Below are 25,182 nucleotides of genomic sequence, written 5' to 3'. Positions count from 1 at the left end.
TTGCCCGCACGACCCCGCTGCTCCGGGTTTCCATCCTGGGGGCTGCAGTTTGCATGCGCGACCCTGCCGCTCCAGGTTTCCATCCTGGGGGCTGCCCTAAAGTCCTTTCCCTGCCGCTACCGGTCTGCGAGTCTGTGCCCGTCCCCAGTGCGCGAGGCTGTCACTCACCAGTGGTGTAGGATCCCCACGGCCAGGCACCCTCCCACTGCCGTTTATCCTCCGATATCTGCCCGCAGAATCACGGCTCTCTGCTTCGTACCTCAAAACCAACCGCCTGCGATATTCTGTTTGTAGAGATCCAGATCTTACATCTCAGGCCGGTTTCGTGGGTGCTCAGAGTGGTCTGGTAGATATCCAGCTCAATAGGGTTCCCTCAATAGGGTCCCCTACTCCTCCGCCATCTTTCCCCCCTCCCGGGAACACTATTTTTAAGCCCATTTTTGACTTCTGGAGGAAGGCTGAGAACAAGCTGTGGGGAAAGATGGGAAACTAGCAGTTCCAGCCATGTGGGTGGTCTTTTTGGGCCTTAGCTTCCCATCTGTAAAGGGGGATGATGTTCCTACCTCGTAGACTATATGAACAGGCCCTTCTGGCCTTAAACACCAAGCTTCCCTCCCAGCACAGGGAGGTAATGAGGGTCAGGACTGCTGGCTCTGCTTCTGGAGATTCAGTGTTGATCCTACCAAAGGGCAAGACGGTCAAGCCACTCACTTTAATTTGCTTATTTTTCTAGGATCCAAGGTTAGATTTGTAGACTTTTCAAAAGGGAGTTATGATTAATGGTTATAATGTGCTATTATGTTCTTAAACAAATTCTAAAACCCATGGTCACCTGAAAAAAAAAGAAAGATAAATTCTGACATGTTAAGTGCCAAAGGTGACCAGAAGCCAAGGGCAGTCACAAAGAGAAAAGTCTCAGATCTGACTTCTTAGAAGTTCCACGAAGGGCCAAACTAATTTTACAACTTTACAGATCATATTTTGCAAATCAGCTTTACTTCCCAGTATTTCAACAAGATTGCTTCTCCAGTGTAACTTTCCCATACCTTTTTTACCTTTTTAAAAATGGACATGTAATTCACGTAATATTCACCACTTTAAAGTATATAATTCAGCAGTTTTTAGTATATTCACAGAATTGTGCAACCATCACCACAATCTAATTCCAGAACATTTCATTCCCTGCCCCCAAAGCCCACATCCATAAGCAGTCACTCCTCATTCCCCCTTCTTCCCAGGCCCTGGGAACCACTAATCAACTTTCTGTCTTGATGGATTTGTCTGTTCTGGTCATTTCCAGAATGAAATGGAATCATGAAATGGTATTTTACAATGTGTGGTCTTTTTGTCTGCCTTCTTTTACTTAGCACGATGCCTTCAAAGTTCATCCATGTTTATTCATTTTATGGCTATATTTGTTTATTCATTCATATGTTGATGGCTACTTAGATTGTTTTTACCTTTTGGCTATTGTGAATAATGTTGCTCTAAACAAGTAATTGAGGGGCACCTGGGTGGCTCAGTCTGTTAAGTGTCTGCCTTTGGCTCAGGTCATGATCCCAGGGTCCTGGGATGGAGTGCCACATCAGGCTCCTTGCTCAGCGGGGAGTCTGTTTCTCCCTCTGCCTGCCGCTCCCCCTGCTTGTGCTCACTCATGCTCTCTGACAAATAAAATCTTAAAAAAAAAAACAAAAACCCACAACAGCAGCAGCAACAACAACAAACCAAACGAGTAATTGAGTTTTCAATTCTCTGGATATATATCTAGGAGTAATTGTTAGGTCATATGGTAACTCTATAACTTTTTTTTTTTTAAGATTTTATTTATTTGAGAGACGGGGTGGGGGGAGAGAGAGAGAGAGATAGCAAGAGAGAGCACGAGCAGGGGGAAGAGGGAGAAGCAGGCGCCCCGCTGAACAAGGAGCCTGACATGGGGCTCAATCCCAGCACCCTGGGATCATAACCAGAGACAAAGGCAGACGCTTAACCGACTGAGCCACCCAGGTGCCCCAGTATTTAAACTTTTGTTTTCCAGAGTGGCTACATAATTTCATATTCCCACCAGCTGTGTATGAGGGTCCAATTTCTCCATATCATCAAGTTATTATTATTGTCTTTGATTATAGCCATCCTAGATGGTGTGAAGTGGTATCTCATTGTGGTTTTGATTTGCATTTTTCGACTAATGATGTTATGCTTATTGGTCTGTATATCTTCTTTTTTTTTTTTTAAAGATTTTATTTATTTATTTGAGAGAGAGAGAATGAGAGAGAACACATGAGAGGGGACAAGGTCAGAGGGCAAAGCAGACTCCCTGCTTAGCAGGGAGCCCGATGCGGGACTCGATCCAGGGACTCCAGGATCATGACCTGAGCTGAAGGCAGTCGCTTAACCAACTGAGCCACCCAGGCGCCCTGTTGTATATCTTCTTTGGAGAAATGTCTGTTCTCTTTGCCTCCATTTTTTTAGTTGGGTTATTTTTATTATTGAGATGTAAGATTTCTTTATAAATATTCTAGACAGAAATCCCTTATCAGATAGCCAACTGATTTTGACAAAGGTGCAAAAGCATTTCAGTGGCAGAAGGACAACTTTTTCAACAAATGGTGTTGGAGTACTTTGACATCCATAGGCATCAAAAGCATTATATCACCCCTAAGGCATAAACAACCAAAGGAAAAAAAAAATCGATAAATTGGACTTCATCAAACTAAAAAACTTTAGTTCTAGAAAAAACCTTGTTATGATGAAAGGACTGATAGAAAATATTTACAGATCTTTTTAATTTGTAGGCTTTTTATTACTGAGTTGTAACAGTTCATTATATATTGTGGATACTAGACTCTTATCAGATATAAGATCTGCAATATTTTCTCCCTGTGGGTGTCTTTTTACTTTCTTGATAATGTTATTTGAAGTACAAGGGTTTTAAAATTTTTTTTTTTTTTGCTTTAAATATTTTTTTGGGGGGGAAAGGACACCACACTTCTACTCAATTGAGAGAAACATTTTTACAGTCTTGAGGTCTTTTATTTTCTTTACATTTATCATGCCATGAATTCATAGGGAATGGGTTCCAGCAGTTTGGGCTCCTTTCCATTAGTTCTCACAAAGTGTGCTTGTCTGGGTGGGGCAGGCTGGCGCTTCAATTGAACCCAAGTACCTTTCTCTTTGGCTTCCTTCTTTTTCTGATCATTTTCCTTCACACGCTTCAGGAAGCTGTCTCGGCTCTTTGAGTGTTTAATATACTCAATGCGTACATTAATTCTCTTGGCAAGAATCTTGCTCTTGTTTGTTTACAACAATGCCAACAGCATGCTGAGTAACATTGTAGACTCTTCCAGTTTTGCCATGGTAACATTTGTGGGGCATTCCTTTTGAACAGTGCCCATTCCCTTGATGTCCACAATATCACCTTTTTTATAGATTCGCATGTATGTGGCCAAAGGAACAACTCCATGTTTTCGAAAAGGTCTAGAGAACATATAGCGGGTACCTCTCCTCTTTCCCTTTGTGTTGGTCATTTTGGCAAATTACTGGAAGATGGTGGTTCGGCCGAAAGGAACGGTTTTTAAATTTTGAAGAAGTTAAAATTATCTGTTTTTTCCCTTTGGTTGCTTGTGCTTTAGGTGTCATATCTAAGGAAGTGTTTGGGTTGTTTAACCCAAAGTCACAAAAATTTATTTATTATTATTTTTTAAGATTTTATTTATTTGAGAGACAGAGAATGAACGAGAGAGAGCACGAAAGGGGGAAGGGTCAGAGGGAGAAGCACTCCTGAGCAGGGAGCCTGATGTGGGACTTGATCCTGGGGCTCCAGGTTCAGGACCTGAGCTGAAGGCAGTCACTTAACCAACTGAGCCACCCAGGCGCCCTTCCCCCTGCCAAAAAAATTTATATCTATGCTTATTTCTAAGAGTTGTGTAATTTTAGCTGTTACATTTAGGTCTTTGGTCCATTTTTTAGTTAATTTTTGTATATGGTGTGAAGCAGGGTTCTAACTTCATTCTTTTGCATATTTTGGTTATCTAGTTATCACAGCACCATTTACTGATTCAACTATTCTTTTCCTATTGAATTGTCTTGGCACACTTATTGAAAATCAATTGACCATAAATGTATAGGTTTGTTTCTGAACTCTCAATTCTATTCCATTGATCTGCATGTCTTTCCAACTGCTAGTACACACTGTCTTAAATATTGAAGCTTTATGTTCTAAAACTGGAAGGTGTGAATCCTCCAACTCTGTTCTTTTTCAAGATTGTTTTTGGATATTCTGGATCCCTTGCATTTCCATGTGAATTTTAGAATCTGCTTGTCAATTTCTACCAAAAAAAAAAAAAGACAGCTGTGATTTTGATAGGGATAGCACTGATTCTGTAAATATTATGGGGGATACTGCCATCCTATCAATAGTAGGTCTCTGAAACCATGAACACGGTAGGTCTTTCCACTTACATAGGTCTTCCTTAATATCCTTCAAGGATTTTTGGGGGGAAGATTTTATTTATTTGACAGAGAGAGAGAGAGAGAGAGAGCACAAGCAGGGGGAATAGCAGGCAGAGGGAGATGTGGGACTCAATCCCAGCACCCCAGGATCATGACCTAAGTCGAAGGCAGACGTGTTACTGTGCCACCCAGGCGCCCCAGATATCCTTCAAGGATATTTTGTAGTTTTCAGTGTAGAAGTCTGAGCTTCTTTGTTAAATTTATTCCTAGTTACCTTATTCTTTTTGATGCTGTTGTAAATGGAATAGTTTTCTTAAATTCATTTTTGAATTATTCATTGCCAATGCATAGAAATACAGCTGACTTCTGTATGTTGATTTTGTATCCTGGACATCTGTTGAACTCATTTATTAGCACTCATGATTTTTGGTGGATTCTTTAGAGTTTTCAGTTTTTAAAAATTCATGTCATCTGCAAATATAGTTTTACTTCTTCCTTTCTAATCTGGATGCCTTTTATTACTTTTTCTTGCCTAACAGCTCTGGCTAGACCCTGCAGTACAATGTTGAATAAAAGTGGTAAGAGCAGGCATCCTTGTCTTATTCTGATCTTAGGGGAAAAAGCTTTCAGTCTTTCACCATTATGATGTTAGCTCTGTGTTTTTTTTTAAGATTTTATTTATTTATGTGAGAGAGAGAATGAGATAGAGAGAGAGAGCATGAGAGGGGGGAGGGTCAGAGGGAGAAGCAGACTCCCCGCTGAGCAGGGAGCCCGATGCGGGACTCGATCCCAGGACTCCAGGATCATGACCTGAGCCGAAGGCAGTCGCTTAACCAACTGAGCCACCCAGGCGCCCCGCTCTGTGTTTTTCATAGATGCCCTTTATCAAGTTGAGGAAATTCCCTTCTATTCCTAGTATGTCAAGTTTTTTATCATGAAAGAATGTTGAATTTTGTCAAGTGCTTTTTCTGCATCTATTGAAGTGATCCTGTTTGTTTGTTTGTTTTTCCCTCCCTTTATCTGTTAATAGGGTGTATTACATTGACTGACTTTCCTTTGTTGAACCAACCTTGTATTCCTGGAATAAATTCCATTTGGTTATGGCATATAATCCTTTTTATATGCTGGTAGACTTGGTTTGCTAGTATTTTGTTGAGGACTTTTTCACCTATATTTGTAAGGGATATTGGTTTGGAGTTCTCTTTCTTTGTGATGTCTTTGTCTGCTCTTGACATTAGGACCTGACAGAATGAGACAGGAAGAGTTCCTCATCACTTTTCATTTTTTGAAATCAAAGAATGCATCCTATGATAATGTCAACCCTGCCAGAAGCTGGGATAGGAATATATATTTACTGACTGCTCAGTCTATAGATACTTGAGTTTGCCTGTTTTACATGTTAAAAGTCAGAAAAGTTCTTAACTGATGGTATCTGCAGAAAGCAGAAGGAAGCTGGGTGAGGTACCTCCAAAGTAATTTTTTGCAGCTTGGGGAACAGCAGAAATTTCAAGTCTGTGGGGGCAGTAAGAGCATCAAGATGTGATGGCTCCAGACTCAAAGAGATAGGGTCACACTCTTTTTGTTTTGTATCCAAAATGTGTTTACTGGGATGGTTTCCCAGTCATTTTGATTCAGGGTGCTTTTAATGCTGTTTCTGTCTGAAGGAACATTCTTCTGTACACCTTGCTTTTCCTCCTGTGGGCTGGCAGAGGACAGTGGAGCAGCCAACACACAAAACTACCATTTGTTCACGGTTAAAGTTGGTGGTGATTTTATAGCAACCTGGGCATTTCACATCCATGGAGTAGGAAGTGGGGCTCTGCACTAGGTGCTTCTTGTGTTTCCTCTTCTCTTCTGGAAAGGGATGGGGGAGATTCTTTGTGAGGGGTATGTTCTTGTGGGGAGGTTGTCACCATGGGAAGGGCTAGGGTCACATTCTTTCTCCATGCTCAGAAGCTGGATAACATGCCCATGCCCATTCTACTCAACTTTTTAATTTAATTTTATTTGAGAGAGAGAGGGAGAGAGCGAAAGAGAGCACACATGAGGAGGGGGGAGGGGCAGAGGAAGCGGGAGAAACAGACTCCTTGCCCAACAGGGAGCCCAACGAGGGGCTCGATCCCAGGACCCTGGGATCACTGAGCTGAAGGCAGATGCTTAACTGACTGAGTCACCCAGGTGCTCCTCTACTCAACTTTCTTAAATCTGAATTTCTACAAATGCAAAATAAGGAATACCTTATCTAAATTTTTTAAAATGTGAGTTCCCTCGGTCTTAAGATAATTATATGAAGTAACGACATCTTAGTAATCTTGCCACCTTGCATACTGGTTCCATTTACATTACACTGAGATTATATCCATAAATAAGACATGTTTGAGGGAACAGTGGCTTTATGGGAACTACAGATGTATACTGGACTAGCATTCAACTAGTGCACGATCTCTAAAATGCCCAAGAAGGCAGGCTTTGATAATTTCCAGGTGGCTGATACAGTCCATAAATTTACCTCAAATGCAAACTGGGGAAGGAGAATTATGTGGGGAACACAATGTCACACAATGAAAATGACCCACAGCTCAGGTGATGCAGCCAAAATGGTTTTCTTTTAAATAGATTCTACGATGGGCACTCATTATCATTATACCTTTCCTTGAATGGTCATGAAGCTATCACATCTTCTTCAGAGGCAGCATTTCTAGTTCAGAGGTGCCATTTAAAGTTGGAATCTTTGAGAGCTATGAAAGCAACCTAAAGATAGTTGTGCTACTCAGGGATGAACCAACTTTCCTGTTCCAAACTGAACTACAGTGGGCAGTCCTTTCCATGGCCTTCATGTGTTTGTGTCCTTGGTCCATTACTGTACATGCCTCATTGACTTATGACCTTCTCTCTTCTCTCCCATGGGATCAGTATTCCTTGATCGAAGGGAGGGACTATATTCTACCCACTCAATCTTTAAGGTCCTGTATACTGTCCCTTATACATGCTTTGGACTTTTGTTGTTGTTGTTTTACTATTTTTACAATTCAAACAAACCTGGTACAAACCTCAATTGGGCTCCAAATATTTTTATACTAATTTAAAAGTAAAACTCAGGAATGTGATTTATAAGAAAACTGATCAGTAGTTCTAGAAAGACTGAAAAGGTTTAAATCTCCTCCTACATAAGACAAGGATGTGGCAGAGTTTGCACTGCCAGAGCCGCCACCTCACTGGAGCAGAGGGAAGGGGATGAGTCTATGGGGAGGTGAGGAGAAGAAGGAAAAGATGTTCTTTACACAAGGGGCAACTCCAATGGGTCCAACTTTTTTGTAGTCTCTTCTTGTGGAAAGCAGGGCAGAGCAGGCCACAGCATGTCTGCTATACTACTCCTCACCCACTCCCTACCTGACTTGGGAAAACTGACCTAAAGATGGCCCTTCCTAGTCCTTGTGCAGTGAGGATCCCAGCTGCTGCTGAGATGCAGAGGGGAGCAGGGTCTCCTACCCTTCTGATGATACAGGCAATACATGATGGAAGAGGGGATGGACCGAATTCAAATTTGGAAGCTACGCGGATGGCTCTACCACTGTATTGTGGATGTGGACCCAGGGTTCTACAAGGCTATCCATATTCTGATTGGCCCATACGGCCACAGTAGGTAGAGGAGGCCTTCTCTGGTGTGGTGGCAGGACAGAAAAGTGCAATGCGGAAACAAAATCTGGATGATGGCTGAAAATTTCCCAAGCTTGGTGAAAGACAAACCTACATATTTATGAAGGTTGAGTAAACCACAAACAGGATAAATCCAAAGAAATCCATGCTCAGATATATCATAATTAATTGCTGAAAACTAGACAAAGAAAAAAATCTTGAAAGCAGCTGGAGAAAAAGGACTCATTACTGATAGAGGATCAAGGATTCGAATGACTATGAATTTCTCATTGGAAACCGTGGAGGCCAGAAGGAAGCAGCACATTTTAAATGTGCTGAAAGAGGGCACCTGGGTGGCTCAGTCAGTTAAGCATCTGCCTTTGGCTTAGGTCGTGATCCTGGGGTCCTGGGATCGAGCCCTGCACTGGGTTCCCTGCTCAGTGGGGAGTCTGCTTCTCCCTCTCTCCCCCCTCCCTGCTTGTGCTTTCTTGCTCTCTAATGAATAAATAAAATCTTTAAAAAAAAAAAAAAGGGCTGAAAGAAAATGTCAACCCAGAGTTCTATACCAAATAAAAATATCCTCCTTAGGAATGAAGGTGAAATAGACATTCTCAGATGAAGGCAAACTAGTAGAATTCACAGCCAGCAGATCTGCTCTAAAAGAAATGCTAAAGGAAGATCATCAGATAGAAGGAAAATGGAATTAAGAAGGAAATTGGAATATTAGGAATGAAGAGCAACAGAAATGACAAATATCTGGATAAATATTTATGACTATTCTTTCTCTCTGAATTCTTTAGAATATACTTGACAGTTATAAGTAAAAAATATAATATTATCTGATGGAATTTTCAATGTATATAGATGTAATATGATAGCTCTTGCATAAAGGGAAAATGGTAAAGGGATTTATATGGTGAGAGGTTTCTACATTTCAACTGAAGTGCTAAAAAATTGCTTCTAAGTATTTTATAATCCACTAAAATATTATACAAAAAGATAAAGTCAAAATCAAAATAGATACTAAAAATGGATTACTAGGGGTGCTTGGGTGGCTCAGTCGGTTGAGCATCTGCCTTCGGCTCAGGTCATGGTTCTGGGGTCCTGGGATTGAGCCCCGCATCGGGCTCCCTGCTTGGTGGGGAGTCTGCTTCTCCCTCTCCCTCTGCCCCTCCCCCCCACTCATGCTCTCTCTTGTGCTCTCTTAAATAAATGAAAAAATCTTTAAAAAAAATAAAAATGAATTACTAAAACGGATTACTAAAAATGTTCAAATAACCCAAAGAAGGCAGGAATAGGGAAAAACAATGACAGAGTAGGAAAAGCAGAAGACAAATAATACAATGGTCTACCTAATTCCAAACATCAATAATTGCCTCGAATGTAAATGGTCTAAACACACCAATTAAAACAAAGATTGGCAGAGTGGGTTAAAGAAAAAAAAAATTCATAACCAAACTTTATGCTATTATAAGAAAACTCACTTCAAATATAATTATATAGGTAGACTGAAATTAAAAAGATGGAAAAAGGTATGCCATGCAAACATCAATCAAAAGAAAGCTAGAGGTGCTATGTATTTTTTTAAAAAGGAGTTAATTCTTTTTATTTATTTTAGAGACAGAGAGAGAGAGAGAGCTCGTGAGCATGAGTAGGGGGAGGGGCAGAGGGAGAGCATCTTTAAGCAGACTCCCAGTTGAGTGGGGAGCCTGATGCAGGGCTTGATCTCACCACCTATAAGATCATGACCTGAGCTAAAACCAAGAGTCAGATGTTTAACTGGCTGAGCTACCCAAGTGCCCCAGCTCGAGGTGCTATATTAATATCGGGCAAAGATTTCAAAGCAAAGAAAATTGCCAGAGATGAAGAGGGATATTATAATTTCAATAAAAGGGTCAATTCACCAAGAAGACATAATCCTAAAAATCCTAAATGTGTATTCAGCTAACAGAGCCTTATACAAATAAGTAAATAAATGAAAAGACATAATGTGTTTATAGATTAGAAGACTCAACATGGTAAAGATGTCAATTTTCCCCTGATTTATAGATTTAATGAAATGCTAATCAAAATCCCACAGCAGGATTTCTTCTTTTTTGTAGATATAGACCAGCTGATGCTACAATTTATATGGAAGAGCAAGGAATTAGACTAGCTAAAACAGTTTTGGAGAAGAATAAAGTTGGAGGATCACACTGCCTGATTTTAAGACTTACAGAGCTACAGTAAGCTTTATTAGTAAAGCTACATTAAGACTGTGGTGTTGGTGAAAGGATGAGTGTATAAATCAATGGAACAGATTAGAGAATCCAGAAATAGAGTCACAAAATATGGCCATTTGATTTCTGACAAAGAAAATTTAATGGAGAAAGCAACCACTCACCAAAACTAGAGTTGGGGACACTGTGGTGAACAAATCAAAGACTAAATGCAAACAGGGAGCATATCATAAACTAATGCCAAGACTCTCGAGCTTCTCTTGAAGAAACCCAAATCTGGCAGCAACTGGCCTATATTCCCCCATGGCAACAATCAGCTAGAGCTGAGTCCTGGCAACTCCTTTAACAGGACCTGCATGCCCCAGTGTGACGCAGCTTCCATAGGACCCTTCTGTTTTTGACACCAAGACTTCATTAGATGCCATTTATTAACCCACTTGCATGATTGTTCTGTTGTTTCTCTTAGAGATCTCCTCCTCTATATCTGTGTCTCTATGAAAAGATGGAGAAATAAACAAAAACAGGGAAGACTATGGGTACTGAAAGAACATTTTTCTTCATAGAAGGACAATATATTCTTGCGTTTTGATTATGTATATAGTATCTCCTTAGCTTCACTTAGTGTAAGTGTTGTTTGAGTCCTATACTGGTAGAAAAAATTAAGCAAAAATGATACAGTCAGCTATAGAGCCAACTGTCTAAGAAGCTGGGGTGGGGGGTGGTGTCTGGGCATCTGAGCCTGCAAGGTCCCAGGAAATCTCCCTTAGGAGAGCAAAAGCCAAGAAGCTGTGTGTGCAATACCAGAATCCTCAAGAACTTCTCAGCATATATCCCAGATAACACACAGCACCCTTCTCCACACTGCAGTTTGACTTTCTCATTTATAGTCCCCTCTACCAGACTGCTAACTGCTTAAGAGTAGAAATTAGTATTTTATGCTTCTTTGTATCTCGCAGTTTAGTTTAGTACAGTGTCTGACATGTTTTATGTATCCAATAACTCTAAAATTATTATTGTTATTATTTTAGAGAGGGAGGGGGAGGGACAGAGGGAGAGAGAGAATCCCAAGGATGCTCCACACCCAGGGTGGAGCCTGAAGCGGGGCTCAATCTCACAATCTTAATATCGTGACCTGAGACGAAATCAAGAGTTGGACACCTAACCAACTGAGTCATCCAGGTGCCCCAACTCTAAAATTATTTTAAAAGTAATATATTAACTTGTTTTCCTTCTTTAAGAACCCATTACATATAAAACTAACATCTCTTTTGACCAACTTCCCCTAATCTTTCTCTACTCTTTCTCCATGTAACTATGTGTCCTTCTCAAACACAGTAAAACACCTTGTAGTATGCATATAAATCCATGAACAATATGGTGTTTAGTTTAGTTTACATATGTCATATAAACATATCACTTTGTGACTTGCTTTTTTTGGATCCCACTAGAGATCTATCCCAATTGAGACATTTACAGATAGAGCTCAATCCTTAATTTTGCCAACTTTATAGTACCTCATTGTACTATATCAGGTTTCCTTCCTTCCCTCCCTCTTGGTGGATAATCTCCCACTTGCATGATTGTTCTGTTGTTGGTGAAAGGATGAGTGTATAAATCAATGTATATCATGTTTAATTTATTCACTCACCACTGATGGGACATTTAGCTTATCTTTGATTTTTCACTATTGTAATTATTCACTAATAACAGTATCCACATTGAAATTCCACATGCTTACACAGGACCAAGCTATGTTACTACTGTATAATTAGGCTACAGAAATGCACACATACACACAAAAGTCTGACAAAATAGTTTCATCACCAAGAAATGCAACTGGAAAAGACCAAATGAATTGCAAAAAATACCTGATTGCCTCTAGAAACAAGCAATAGAGCAAGGTTAGGTTATCCTAGCTATTAGTTTCTTTCTTTTTTTTTCTAGCTACTAGTTTCAAATAAGGGGGAGAGGGGGTCAGTAGCTGGTCAGATTCAGCAAAACTGGAATGGGTAAGTGCAAATGGGATATAACTCTGATACATAATGATGCAACACAATGTACTCATTCAAGATAAAGACCCATTCTAAACTAGTGGGTCAGACCAATGAGGAAGATTTCTGCTCCTGAGGAATCTGGTTGTTTAATATTGGTTAACATGTGTCAGAATATAATCTTTACATTTATGGTCCTTAAAGAGACCCCAAATAGAAAAGAGATCATCCTCTATTATTTCATATTAATTTTGGGAAAATTTAAAAATCAAACAGTAAAAAAAAAAATCAAACAGTAATTGATGCTTTGGATTTAAAAGGTTAGTTCTAAAATGCTGTAATATAGCAACTCTTTGATTAAAAAAATATGCAAAAAAAGCAAAGGAGCAGTAGACATTTTCAAAGTGTTTGACAATAATATAAATCATTATCTTTTTTTTTTCCAAAATTTACTTATTTGATAGAGAGAGAGCACAAGCAGGGAGAGTGGCAGGCAGAGGAGGAGGAAGCAGCATCCTCTCAGGGTCCTGGGATCGAGCCCCGCATCGGGCTCCCTGCTCAGCGGGGAAAGCCTGCTTCTCCCTCTCCCACTCCCCCTGCTTGTGTTCCCTCTCTCGCTATGTCTCTCTGTCAAATACATAAATAAAATCTTAAAAAAAAAATAAAAGTCTTCAGGAGTTTGCAGAACGTAAACTCCATTGATCAATCTTAAAAAAAAAAAAAAAAAAAAAAGATTTCTTTGCAGTTCTTTTTGTCCTAAGGATATATTGCACTAGAGATGGAAAATCAAATTATTGTGCTTAAAAGTTGAAATAATTCCTCTCTGTGTGATTCAGGCATCAATTCAATACACAATTGAGTTCTTTTTGCCCCATTTTGTTTCAATTTTTAGAGATATAAAAACTCTTTTTTAAGTTTTATTTATTTAAGTAATCTTTCCACCCAACATGGGGCTCAAACTCACAACCCCAAGAGCAAGAGTCGCATGCTCTTCCAACTGAGCCAGCCAGGTGCCCCGAGATATAAAAAAATCTTAAATTTAACTTTGTTATATAATTATGTAAAACAGTAACATGGTTCCAAAGTCAAATCTACAAAAGAAGGTACATCCAGAAAAATCTAGCTTCTGTCCTTGAACCCTCCTTTCTGTTCCTGCCCTTTCTTTATAGGTAACCATTTTTGCGATTAGTTTTTGGTTTACCCTTTCATGAAAATAGACAAGAGATTCCAGTCTGAATTCTTTTTGTTTTAGTAGTACTCATAGCTAAGATTTATTACAGGGAAAGGATGAAAACCAAAATCCGCAAAGGGAAAGCTGTGTGGGGCAAAGTCCAGAGGAAACCCCGCCCAAGCTTTTAAAGTCCTCTCCCAGTAGAGTCACATGGGATACCAAGCCTTATCTCCTAACTAAAAGCTTTGTTTTTTTCTTAAATAAAAGATTATACATTTTCCACCTTTTCTTTCTTTTTTTAAAAAAGATTTTATTTATTTATTAGAGAGAGAGAGAGAGCACAAGCAGGAGGGAGAGGGAGAAGCAGGCTCCCCGATAAGCAGGGAGCCCAACATGGGGCTTGATCCCAGGACCCTGATATCATGACCTGAGCCAAAGGCAGATACTTAACTGACTGAGCCACCCAGGCACCCCTAAATCATTATTTTATTATTATTCAAATAATTTCACAAATTAAGTCTCTTTGAAGAGACTAGCAATGAAGCTGCCCCACAATTATGTAAGACAGATATTATAATGTGCAGCTTTCCAAGTCCTTGTTTTACAAACCGATTCAAAAACTTGGAAAGCAAGGAAGAGAAAAGGACCCTAAAATTAAAAATTCTGAACAACTGTAGTCAGAGACGACAAAAGGAGTAAAATGAAAAAGAATTCTTATAGGCAATGTGTCTGAAGATATACAGCAGGATACACACACACTTTTGTATTCACGTTACAAAGCATGGTAACATAATGAATACCTGGGAACCAACCATGCAACTTCATCACTAGACAATCCCAAGGAGTCAAAGTCAAACTGCATTCTTCTCTATTGTATTCTCTTGCCTCACCTCCCCAAGCCCCACCCCATGAAGTAATCACTGCCTCTTTTGTGCCATTTATATGATGGGATTCTAGGAACATTTTCAAGAATGAAATTAGTACAAATTCACTTGAGTAGAAAAACTAATTTATATTCATCTACTAATATCAGGGACAGCACACAGTATCCCTACTGCTATGAAATCTTACACCACCACCATCTCTATTAAAAATCTTCTCATAATTAAGTCATCTCATAATTGATTTTCTCAATCATCATCTCAAATATTCTATTAAGCAGATCAAAATAAGCCTAACTTTTTTTAACTTCTTAGAATAAAGATGGTTAAGCATACCACAGCATACTACTTCTATTAGATAATAGCTCAAGAAAAGATTAAAATACTTATAGGCAACTTACTTCATGTAAATTCAGTTCTTTAACTTTCTCTTTTAATATAACCTGTAAGACAAAAAAGTATGTTATGCCCATTTAAATTTATAGTTAAAAAATTTCTCATTATACTAAAACATATTTTTCTTTTGTATATGTAGCTCACTTCTCCTCCTGTTCAATAGTGGAAAAAAAATCTCTTTTATATTGAGACAGAACATTTTAGCCATATTTTTTTTAGCAACATTTTTTTTTAACTTGAGCAGTGATGCAATGTTCTCCTGAAAAACAATTTTAAAATCCCTTTGAGTATAGATTAAATTTCAGGAAAAGACATAAATACATGCTCATCTGGACCAAGTGCTAACTTAGGAGGAAAATAAATGAGGTTGACTCTCATGATTCACTAAAACAGTATTAGCTGATGAGAACTATTAATGTATAAAAGATTAAAAAAATAAGGTCAAACTTAATTTTGCAAGTTTTGCTTATTTTTATTCATCATTATCCTCAGAAAATTTTAGCTCTACCCAAAGTCATGTAAATGAACTTAAAATTCACCCAGGTGCCATCCCCAACCTGTGGTAACTGGATACCAGTTAAAAAAATGACAAGTGATAAGAGGGCAGCAGATTCTTATTTAAAAAGAAAATTTCCAGGGGCGCCTGACTGGCTGTTGGTAGAGCATGTGACTCTTGATCTCGGGGTTGTGAATTCAAGCCCCATGTTGGGTGTAGTGATTACTTAAACAAATAATATCCTTAAAAAAAAAAAAAAATAGAAAATTTTGGAGAATAAACAGCTTATTAGAATTATATGCCATCTTAAAGTCAAAAAATAAGTAAGTGAAATTTGGGGGGAAATCTCCCAGTTTTGAGTATCTTACATTCTTGAACCAAAAATGGTTTTCAGGGCAAATCATATTTTCAGAAATCACAACCAAAAGCTATCATCCAGCTATGCAGGGATGTACTAAATTTCCAATTCAGTATATTTTAAAAACCACTTTACTGTCTATCTTGTTACTCTATTAACTCTATCAGTCAATTTTACTTGTTAAATGACCATCAAGGCCAATTTTACTTTCTAGTTAGCTTACATCTTACATACAAATATCTTATAGGTTGTCAAATTTATGATAATATTGAGACAAAAGGATTCATTAATTTAGAAAACTAAAACATTCAACTCTATGAATCTCACATGAGACCTATCGGGAAGACCATGGGGTTACCTATGAACATCAGTGTGGACATCTAAAGGACTTGACAATGAGCTCAGATTTCAAAGAGATATAAACAAAAGATGGACAAAGAGATACGTAATCCTAAAATGGTGACATGGTCCTGCAGCATCAGTGTCAGCAAGGTTAAAGACCCAAATAAACTAAAGCTTACCCCACGACTCCCTAAAAACAAACAAAAAACAAAGAAAAACAAAACAAAACCAAAACCCAAATCCCAAAACCAGAAAGCAAAAAAAACTAAGGACAATAAAAATAATTTCATACTTTGGGCCAAAAGAAAATTAAGGAACACCTAGGCCCACTGTTTGGTGTCCGTGGTAAAATGTCATCAGATGACACATGGAAGAAAAAACAAATTTTACTTGGCCATCAAGAAAAGCTAAATTTATTCCCTTAAAGAACAAATCGGTAAAGGAATGACAGTACAAAGGGTAGGGATTAACAGCAATGACCCAAGTATTTAGACTTCCGATAATGTGACGTGAGAGAGGAGGAGGAGATAAGATCACTATAATGCAACTGTTCACCTCTGAGGAACGGATATGTCTTCTAACGGAAGAAGTAACAAATTCATTTAATGGGATCTCTTAACTCTACTAGATTAACAGTAATTTTAAGGATTATTAACCATAGCATTTTCCTTTAGCAGTGTTGGCTAAAGTTCCCTGTTGTATTATTATATCATCTGAACTTCAAATAATGAGGAATGCTTAAAGTGAAGTTGATTTATTTTGTACTGCAAACTGGAAGTGAAATGCTAAAATGAACACAAGTAAATCCAGTCCCAGTTTAAAATATTAATGGAAATCTAAGTTCTCATTTTTTGGTTAAAAAAAATCAAGGCCAATCTGAAGTAGATTTCTTACCTGTTTGTAGGCATAAAATTCTTTGTGTGCTTGATGTCTTAGCCTAAAAGACAAATGAGCAATGTGATATTGAGGTTTCGAATATAACGATTTGATAAAAAGATCTTAAACAGATTTTTGATATTAATTTACATCATTTATGGTTTAAAATCCAAAATCTTTATCCTGAAAAACACCCAAATGACATATCTGTTACCATGTTATGAGAAAGTAGCCAAAGAACCATAAAATGTTATGTTATCCAAATGTTAAGTTCAAGTGAAATCTCATTAAAACAAAATCTTAATACAACAAATATTTAAATGAAGAAGCTTCAATTCTATTTATATTGGTGACAGTCCACTTGTTTTAGTATTTAATAGATCACATTTTTTCTTAATTTAAAAAATTTAAGTGTAACATCCATCTAATAATGTAAAGAAACCTTAAGAATACAGTTAAATGTGGGGCACCTGGGTGGCTCCGTTGGGTAAGCATCTGCTTTCGGCTCAGGTCATGATCCCAGAATGCTGGGATGGAGCCCTGCATCTGTCTCCCTGCTCAGCGGGGAGTCTGCTTCTCCCTCTGCCCCTCCCCCCTGCTCCCTGTTCGTGCTTGCTCTCACTGGCTCGCTCTCTCTCGTTCTCACTTTCTCTAAGAAATAAATTTTAAAAATCTAAAAAAAATTAAAAAAATACAGCTAAATGTTAAAAAAAAAATATATATATATATGTACATACACACACACACACACACAAGTGTAACATCACACAGATCAAGATATAGAACATTTCCAGGACCCCTGAAATGACTATCAATATCTACCCCTAAGAGGTACTCACTATCCTGATTCCTATCATTATAGATTAACTGTGCTTGTTTTGAACTTCACTTAAATGTATCATGTGATATATGCTTTTTGTGTTGGCTTCTTTCAGCTAACAATTACTTGTGAAATTCATCCACATGGTTGCAGTAATTCTTTTTGACTGATATATAGTGTTCCACTGTATGAATATAAGACTATCCATTACACTGTTGATGAATATTTAGGTTACTTCCAGTTTGGGGCTATTATAAAGAAAGCTGCTACATAAATTCTACGTCTTTTAGTGGACATATAGATTTAATTCTGTTGAGTATATACCTAGGAGTAGAACTGCTAGTCAAATGCTTGTACTGATTTCTATTCCTAGATGTAATGCACTAGAGCTCTTGCTGTTTCACATCTTTGCCACTACTTGGTAGGATCAGTTAAAAAAAATTTAGCCAATCTGTTAAGTATTCAGTCGTATCTCATTTCAGCTTTAATTTGCATTTCACATTTGATGTTCAGCACCCTCAGCACCCTTTTGTAAGCTTATTGTCCATTTGGATAACTTCCTTTATAAAATGCCTGTTTGATGGGGCACCTGGGTGGCTCAGTCAGTTAAGCGTCTGCCTTTGCCTTGGGTCATGATCGCAGGGTCCTGGGATCAAGCCCCACATTGGGCTCCCTGCTCTGTGGGAGGCCTGCTTCTCCCTCTCCCACTCCCCCTGCTTGTGTTCCCTCTCTCGATGTGTCTGTCAAATAAATAAAATCTTTAAAAAAAAATAAGAAAAATGCCTGTTTGAGTCTTTAAAAAATGAGTTACCTTTTTCTTATTGATTTGTAGGAGTTCTTTATATATTTCAGACGCAAGTCCTCTCTTGGGTCTATGTACTGCAATTATCTCCCACTCTATGGCTTGTGTTTTCATTCTCTTGATGGTATCTTTTTTTTTTTTTTTAAAGATTTTATTTATTTATTTGACAGAGAGAGACACAGCGAGAGAGGGAATACAAGCAGGGGGAATGGGAGAGGGAGAAGCAGGCTTCCCGCGGAGCAGGGAGCCCGACGCGGGGCTTGATCCCAGGACCCTGGGATCATGACCTGAGCCGAAGGCAGATGCTTAACGACTGAGCCACCCAGGAGCCCCTTGATGGTATCTTTTGATGAACAGAAGCTTTTAATTTAAATTAAGTCCAATTTATAAACTCTTCCCAATAATGTCAAGTTCTTTTTGCATCCAGTTAAAGAAATCTTTGCCTACACCCCGATCAGGAAGATATTCTCTTGTGTGTATTGTGAAAACAATTTGTTATTTTACCTGTTACATTTAGGTATCCAGCCAAAATTACTTATGATCCATCTGAAATTAGTCTTTATATATGATGTGAGGAAGGGGTCAAGATTCTTTCTATCCACATGCAGATTTTCATTTGATTCATTTATTCAAAAGACCCTATTTTCCCTATTGCATGGCAGTGGCACATCTGTCATAAGTCAGATCCAATATGTGGGTCTGTTTCTAGAGTTCTGTTCTATTCCATTGGTCTATTTGCCTATTCCTGTATACTTGGTTGAATAGTCTAAAAACTTTATGTCTGCTGGAACCTCAGAATGCAACCCTATTTGGAAATAGAGACTTTGTAGATTATTTAGTTAAAATGAGGTCATATTAAATCCAATATGACTGGTGTAGAAGAAGGCCAGGTGAAGACAGAAACAGACTGAAATCATGCAGGTACAAGCCAAAGAACATCAAAGATTTCTGGTAACTACCAGGAACTAGGGAAGAGGCAAGGATTCTCCCCTAGAGCCTTCAGAAGGAGCATGGACCTGCTGACACCTTGATTTCAAACTTCTAACCTCCAGAACTGTGAGATTAGGGTTCTGTTATTTTTAAGCCACTTGGTTTGTGGTACTTTGTTATAGCAGCCCTGGGAAATGAATGCACCTGATGTCATTACCACATTATTTTTTTTTAAGATTTTATTTATTTATGAGAGAGAGCGAGCACAAGGAGGGGGAGTGGCAGGCAGAGGGGGAATGGCAGGCAGAGAGGGAGAAGCAGGCTCCCCACTGAGCAAGGAGTCCAATGCAGGACTTGATCCCAGGACTCTGGGATCACGACCTGAGCTGAAGGCAGACGCGTTATGACTGAGCCACCCAAGCAGCCCCACATTAGTTTTTTCTCTTAACTTTTATCTGAAATAATTTCTCAGAATAGCTGCAAAAAGAAAAGCTGCAAAAAGTAGAGTTCACATAAATTTCCTCTCAGATTTACCAATGTTCACATCTTACAAAACCATTGTACAGTGATCAAACCCAGGAAATTAACACTGATATTATTAATATTGTCATAATATTAAACATTGTTTGAATTTCACTTTTTTTTCATTATTGTCCTTTTCCTGTTCTATTATCCAATCCAAGATCCTACCTTGCATCTATTTATGTCTCCTTAGCCTCTTCCAATCTCTGACAATTCTTTAGTTTTCCCTTGACTTTCAATTTGACACATTAACCAATGATCATTAGGTTATGGAGGTGTCTACCAGGTCTCTCCACTGTAAAAGGTACTATTTCCCTCTTTGTGACTGATCAATATCTTGGGGAAGAGATGTTGAAACTATGCAAATACCTGTTTTTTTCTCAAACTTTTGCCCACTGATTTTAGCACCCATCTTGCTTGCAACAATTACTGTAGTGGCTACATGGTGGTGGTTTTGTAGTTTTCTAATTCCTTGTACATTAATTGGAATTCTTCTGTATGGAAGAGTTGTCCGTTCTTATTTATTTATATCAGTATTAATTTGTGGATATTTTAGTCTATGGGTTATAATTCAGTATGATCATTTGTTTTGTTGCTCAAACTGATTTAGGGTTGGCCTTCAGAAGCTCCATCACGTTGACGCCTGTGTCCTTTCAATATGCCCTCATCCTTTTCCATGCACATCCTTGCTTACTGGCACCAAAAGGTGTTCCAGGCTCATCTTGTATTTCCTATGCCCCAGTTGTGGAATTAACCACTTTTTCAAAAGAATCTTGGTTCCTTTTATTGGAGAAGAGTATTTAGAAACCAAATTCTGGGTGCTAGGTGAATAGCACTTTGTTTTAAATACTGGGGCTTTGTAACAAGTATGTGTCTGGCAGTAGTAAGTCCTCAAGCTCTGCTCTTAACTACTGTCTTGGCTATTCTTTTTTTTTTTAAAGACACATTTATTCAGCATCATGATCAGACTATTACATTTAGCAATCAAGAGCATGGCTGCAAAAAAAAAATCTACATTAAAACCCTTTGTTGGAATGCTTTACACTTTCCACAGAACAGAAACAAAAATAACCTGTTATACAATTAGTCACAAATATAGTCCTCGAGTTTTTTGCCCATACACATGAGTATTGTCTAAAACAGGTCTTCTTTGTAGCAGCTCGGCCCTGCCACCACTGTGCTTGGCTGAGTTCACAAATCTGTTGTAACCTATAGCTTCCCTGTCACTTCTCTGGCTCTCCTCTCCTGCTAAGCTTTGTTTCCTGGCAGTGATTAAAACCTTCTGCCACTGCCGTAGCTACTGCTGCTGCTGGAACCACCACAGCCACCTTGGTTTCGTGGTTTGGCAAAGTACTGGCCTCCACCACCACAGGGGCCAGAGCTTCTGCCTCCAAAATTTCCTCCTTTCATGGGTCCAAAATTTGAGGATTGACTGTTGTAATTGCCAAAATCATTATAGCTTCTGCCACCCCCAAAGTTGCTTCCATCATTACCAAATCAGTTACAGCCATCCCCACTGCCACGATATCCATCACCACCTCGAATGCCACCAAAGCCACCTCGACCACTGAAGTTCCCTCCATGACCAAAGTTGTCATTCCCACCAAAACCACCTCCACGACCACCACCAAAGTTTCCAGAACCACTTTGACCTCTTTGGCTGGATGAAGCACTAGCCATCTCTTGCTTAGATAGGGCTTTCCTTACTTCACAGTTGTGGCCATTCACAGTATGGTATTTTTGAATGACAGTCTTGTCTACAGAGTCATGGTCATCAAATGTTACAAAAGCAAAACCTCTCTTTTTGCCACTGCCTCGGTCAGTCATGATTTCGATCACTTCAATTTTCCCATACTGTTCAAAATAATCTCTTAGATGATGTTCGTCAGTATCTTCTTTAATGCCACCAACAAAAATCTTTCCGCAGCTGTTCAGGCTCTTTGGGAGACTCTGACTTAGACATGATGGCGGTGGGAGGGGAGACTTTAACAATGCTTACTCGGCAGCGTCCACGGGCATAAAAGCTATCTTGGCTATTCTTTTTTTTTTTTAAAGATTTTATTTATTTATTTGACAGAGAGAGACACAGCGAGAGAGGGAACACCAGCAGGGGGAGTGGGAGAGGGAGAAGCAGGCTTCCCGCCAAGCAGGAAGCCCGATGCGGGGCTCGATCCCAGGACCCTGGGATCATGACCTGAGCCGAAGGCAGACACTTAACGACTGAGCCACCCAGGCGCCCCAAGTCTTGGCTATTCTTGATCCTCTGCACTTCCATATAAATTTTATGAGGTAGTCACTTTCCACAAAAAATCTGTTGGGATTTTAACTGAGGTTGTATATAGAATTTATAGATCAATTGTGAAAGAACTGACATCTTTGCAAGACAAAGTTTCCAACCTATGAACGTAGTATATTCCTCTATTTATTAGATCTTCTTTCTTTCTACACATTTCTATGTAGGACATGTAATTTTCTGTATTTTTGATTACAACATCCTAGTAGTTGTGAAGTGGTATCTCATAGTGGTTTTAATTTGCATTTCCTTTATGATCAATGATGTTGAACTTCTTTTCATGTACTTGCTGGCCATTCATATATCCTTTTTGGGGAAACGGCTATTTATTCAAGTCCTTTGTCTATTTTAAAATTCAGTTGTCTTTTTGTCATTGAATTGTAAGAATTTTAAAAAAATATATTCTGCTTATTAAATCCTTATCAGATATATGAATTAGAGGGGCGCCTGGGTGGCTTAGTCGGTTAAGTGTCTGACTTCGGCTCAGGTCATGATCCCACTCCCCCTATTTGTGTTCCCTCTCTTGCTGTGTCTCTCTCTGTCAAATAAATAAATAAAATCTTAAAAAAAAAAAAAAAAGCTTTTCCTAAAAGCTGTAATTAGCTAAAGTGTTTATTACTCTGAGAAAGACCTAAAAAATCATACCCAGCCAGCATATCTATGAGAGATAAGAAGTGATTACATTTTGTGAGAGCTTCAGAAAAGATTCACTTTCTATGAAGAACGTAAATTCACTTGTCAGAATATTGGAAATACACACTAAATTAGTTTGAATTTGACCATCAGTGAGTGGTCACTGGAGGAAACAATTAATTATTGCTGAAAGATATCTGATGATGGTATTTATCTCAACCATAATCACATACTATGCAAATACTAAAAATTGTTAGAAGTATAGTTGTTTAATAAAACCCAGCTTTCTACCCTTTTACTCATAAAACTCTTTGAACAATATAGTATACGAATTTTTGTAGTCTGAGTTTTGGCTTTGAATATTAGATCCTACTTAAAAACTTAAAAGAGGAAGATGCTTGCTTAAACAATTGTAAGTAAGTCAACTGTGAATCTTTACTGGCCAAATCCATTACTCCTTCAAGTAAGGTGTCACTTGTCTGTACATGTGCTGTAGAGCTTGTGGAATAGTTTTTTTTTTAAGTTTTTATTTATTTGAGAGAGAGAGGGAGAGGCATGAGTGGTAGGGAGGGGCAGGAGGAGAGGGAGAAGCAGACTCCCCACTGAGCAGGGAGCCCAATGCAGGACTCGATCCCAGGACCCTGGGATCATAACCCAAGACAAAGGCAGACACACAACCGACTGAGCCACCCAGGTGCCCTGAATATTTAGAGTTTTATGTAGATAATCAATAACCTGAACACCTGACCAAAGCAGCTTAAAATCTTAAGAGACCACAAGAACCTGTTTAAAGGCTCAGATCTTGTTGCAGCTCTTGATCAAGAGCTCATGAGTTTGAGCCCCACACTGGGTGTAGAGATTATTTGAATAATAAATAAACAAACTTTAAAAAAAAAGAAAATTTGCTAATTATCGTACTTACACAATTTTTTAACATAAGGGCAGAAAGCTGATTTATAATTGATTGTTTAACATATTCTGAAGTAACATAGAATGAAAATTGATTACCTAATCAAGTAGCAACAGAAGAGTAAACTAAGGATGAAGACAAATATAGCAGTGCCAAAAACCACAATATATATGTTGAGAGGCAGATTCTGGAATCCAATATTAGGCATCCTGAAGTTGTAATGTGGGAAATCCGAGCTCATGGATGAACTGTGGGGGAAGAATGGAAAAAAATTAGGTTATAAAGACTAAGAACCAAGATAGCATTATCTTTGTATGTATACAAGGCAACAATTTTATTAAGACTTGACCCCATTTGAAACAAATACGATAAAGAGTTAATATTCTTGCCATTCATTCATTTATCATGCCACAAATATTTACTGAGTACTTGCTATGTACCTGGCACTATTCTAGAAGCTTGAGATCCTACCTAAAAAACTTTTACAAATTACATTCATTCATAAAAAGGCATTTCACTGGGACACCTGGGTGGCTCAGTTGGTTAAGTGTCTGCTTTTGGCTCAGGTCATGATCTCAGGGTCCTGGGATTGAGTCCCGCACTGGGCTATTTGCTCAGCGGGGAGCCTGCTTCTCCCTCTGCCTGCCACTCCCCCCTTCTTGTGCTCTCTCTCTCTCTGACAAATAAAATCTTAAAAAAAAAAAAAAAGGGCACCTGGGTGGCTCAGTTGGTTAAGTGACTGCCTTCGGCTCAGGTCATGATCCCAGAGTCCTGGGAGTGAGTCCCGCATCGGGCTCCTGGCTCGGCGGGGAGCCTGCTTCTCTCTCTGACCCTATCCCCTCTCATGCTGTTTCTCTCTCTCTCTCTCTCTCTCAAATAAATAAATAAATAAAATCTTTAAAAAAAAAAAAAAAGGTATTTTGCTGAAATAATGCCAGGAATCAATAAACATATGAAAAAGTTCAACCTCAAACTGCTCAGGCTCTCCGCTCAGCTGGGAGTCTGCTTTTCCCCTCTCACTCTTCCTCTGTGCGTTCTCTCTCAAATAAATAAATAAAATCTTAAAAAAAAAAAAAGTAGCTGCATTAATAATGGTAAAATATTCTCACAAGGAGGTAATGATTAAATAATTATGTGGAATCATGTTACAGTATTATGAGGTCATGAAAATCTGTTTCAGTAAATTTTAATATCAAGGGCAAGATAAAGGTGTGTGGGAGGGGCACCCGGGTGGTTCAGTGGGTTAAGTGCCTGGTTTTTTTTTTTTTAAGATTTTATTTATTTGACAGAGACAGACACAGCGAGTGAGGGAACACAAGTAGGGGGAGTGGGAGAGGGAGAAGCAGGCTCTCCGCTCAGCGGGGCTTGATCTCAGGACCCTGAGATCATGACCTGAGCCGAAGGCAGACGCTTAACGACTGAGCCACCCAGGCGCCCCAGTGCCTGGCTTTTGATTT

General features: G+C 38.8%; 2 protein-coding genes and 1 pseudogene across 7 annotated transcripts in view; all 3 read right to left on the bottom strand.

Annotated features, from left to right (window-relative positions):
* RNF24 (ring finger protein 24) overlaps positions 1-25,182 on the bottom strand; it is a 91,884-nt gene that overhangs the window by 14,071 nt on the left and 52,631 nt on the right. For all 5 annotated transcript variants that reach the window (XM_045885447.3, XM_064572868.1, XM_064572869.1 and 2 more), the window contains 3 exons: positions 23,824-23,973; positions 16,834-16,876; positions 14,749-14,790 (listed from right to left, as the gene is read on the bottom strand). In XM_045885447.3, the coding sequence (XP_045741403.1) occupies positions 14,749-14,790; positions 16,834-16,876; positions 23,824-23,966 (228 nt within the window). In that variant the 5' untranslated portion in view covers positions 23,967-23,973. The remainder of the gene's footprint in view (positions 1-14,748; positions 14,791-16,833; positions 16,877-23,823; positions 23,974-25,182) is intronic.
* LOC123851589 (small ribosomal subunit protein eS27-like) lies at positions 836-23,873 on the bottom strand. Its single transcript, XM_064572870.1, has 4 exons — positions 23,824-23,873; positions 16,834-16,876; positions 14,749-14,790; positions 836-6,303 (listed from the first exon to the last, which is right to left on the bottom strand). The coding sequence occupies exon 4, from the start codon at positions 6,248-6,250 to the stop codon at positions 6,092-6,094; it is 159 nt and encodes a 52-aa protein (XP_064428940.1). The 5' UTR covers positions 6,251-6,303; positions 14,749-14,790; positions 16,834-16,876; positions 23,824-23,873; the 3' UTR covers positions 836-6,091.
* LOC135361792 (heterogeneous nuclear ribonucleoprotein A1-like) lies at positions 18,284-23,817 on the bottom strand (annotated as a pseudogene). Its single transcript, XR_010405794.1, has one exon. The product of XR_010405794.1 is annotated as a heterogeneous nuclear ribonucleoprotein A1-like (transcript).

Source organism: Mirounga angustirostris, unplaced genomic scaffold, assembly GCF_029215605.1.
Source record: "Mirounga angustirostris isolate CCGP_5_RB_7025 unplaced genomic scaffold, mMirAng1.0.hap1 SCAF_10, whole genome shotgun sequence".
NCBI lineage: Eukaryota > Metazoa > Chordata > Mammalia > Carnivora > Phocidae > Mirounga > Mirounga angustirostris.
The sequence above is the reverse complement of the archived record's forward strand: the minus strand, read 5'-3'. Positions and strand labels throughout refer to the sequence as shown.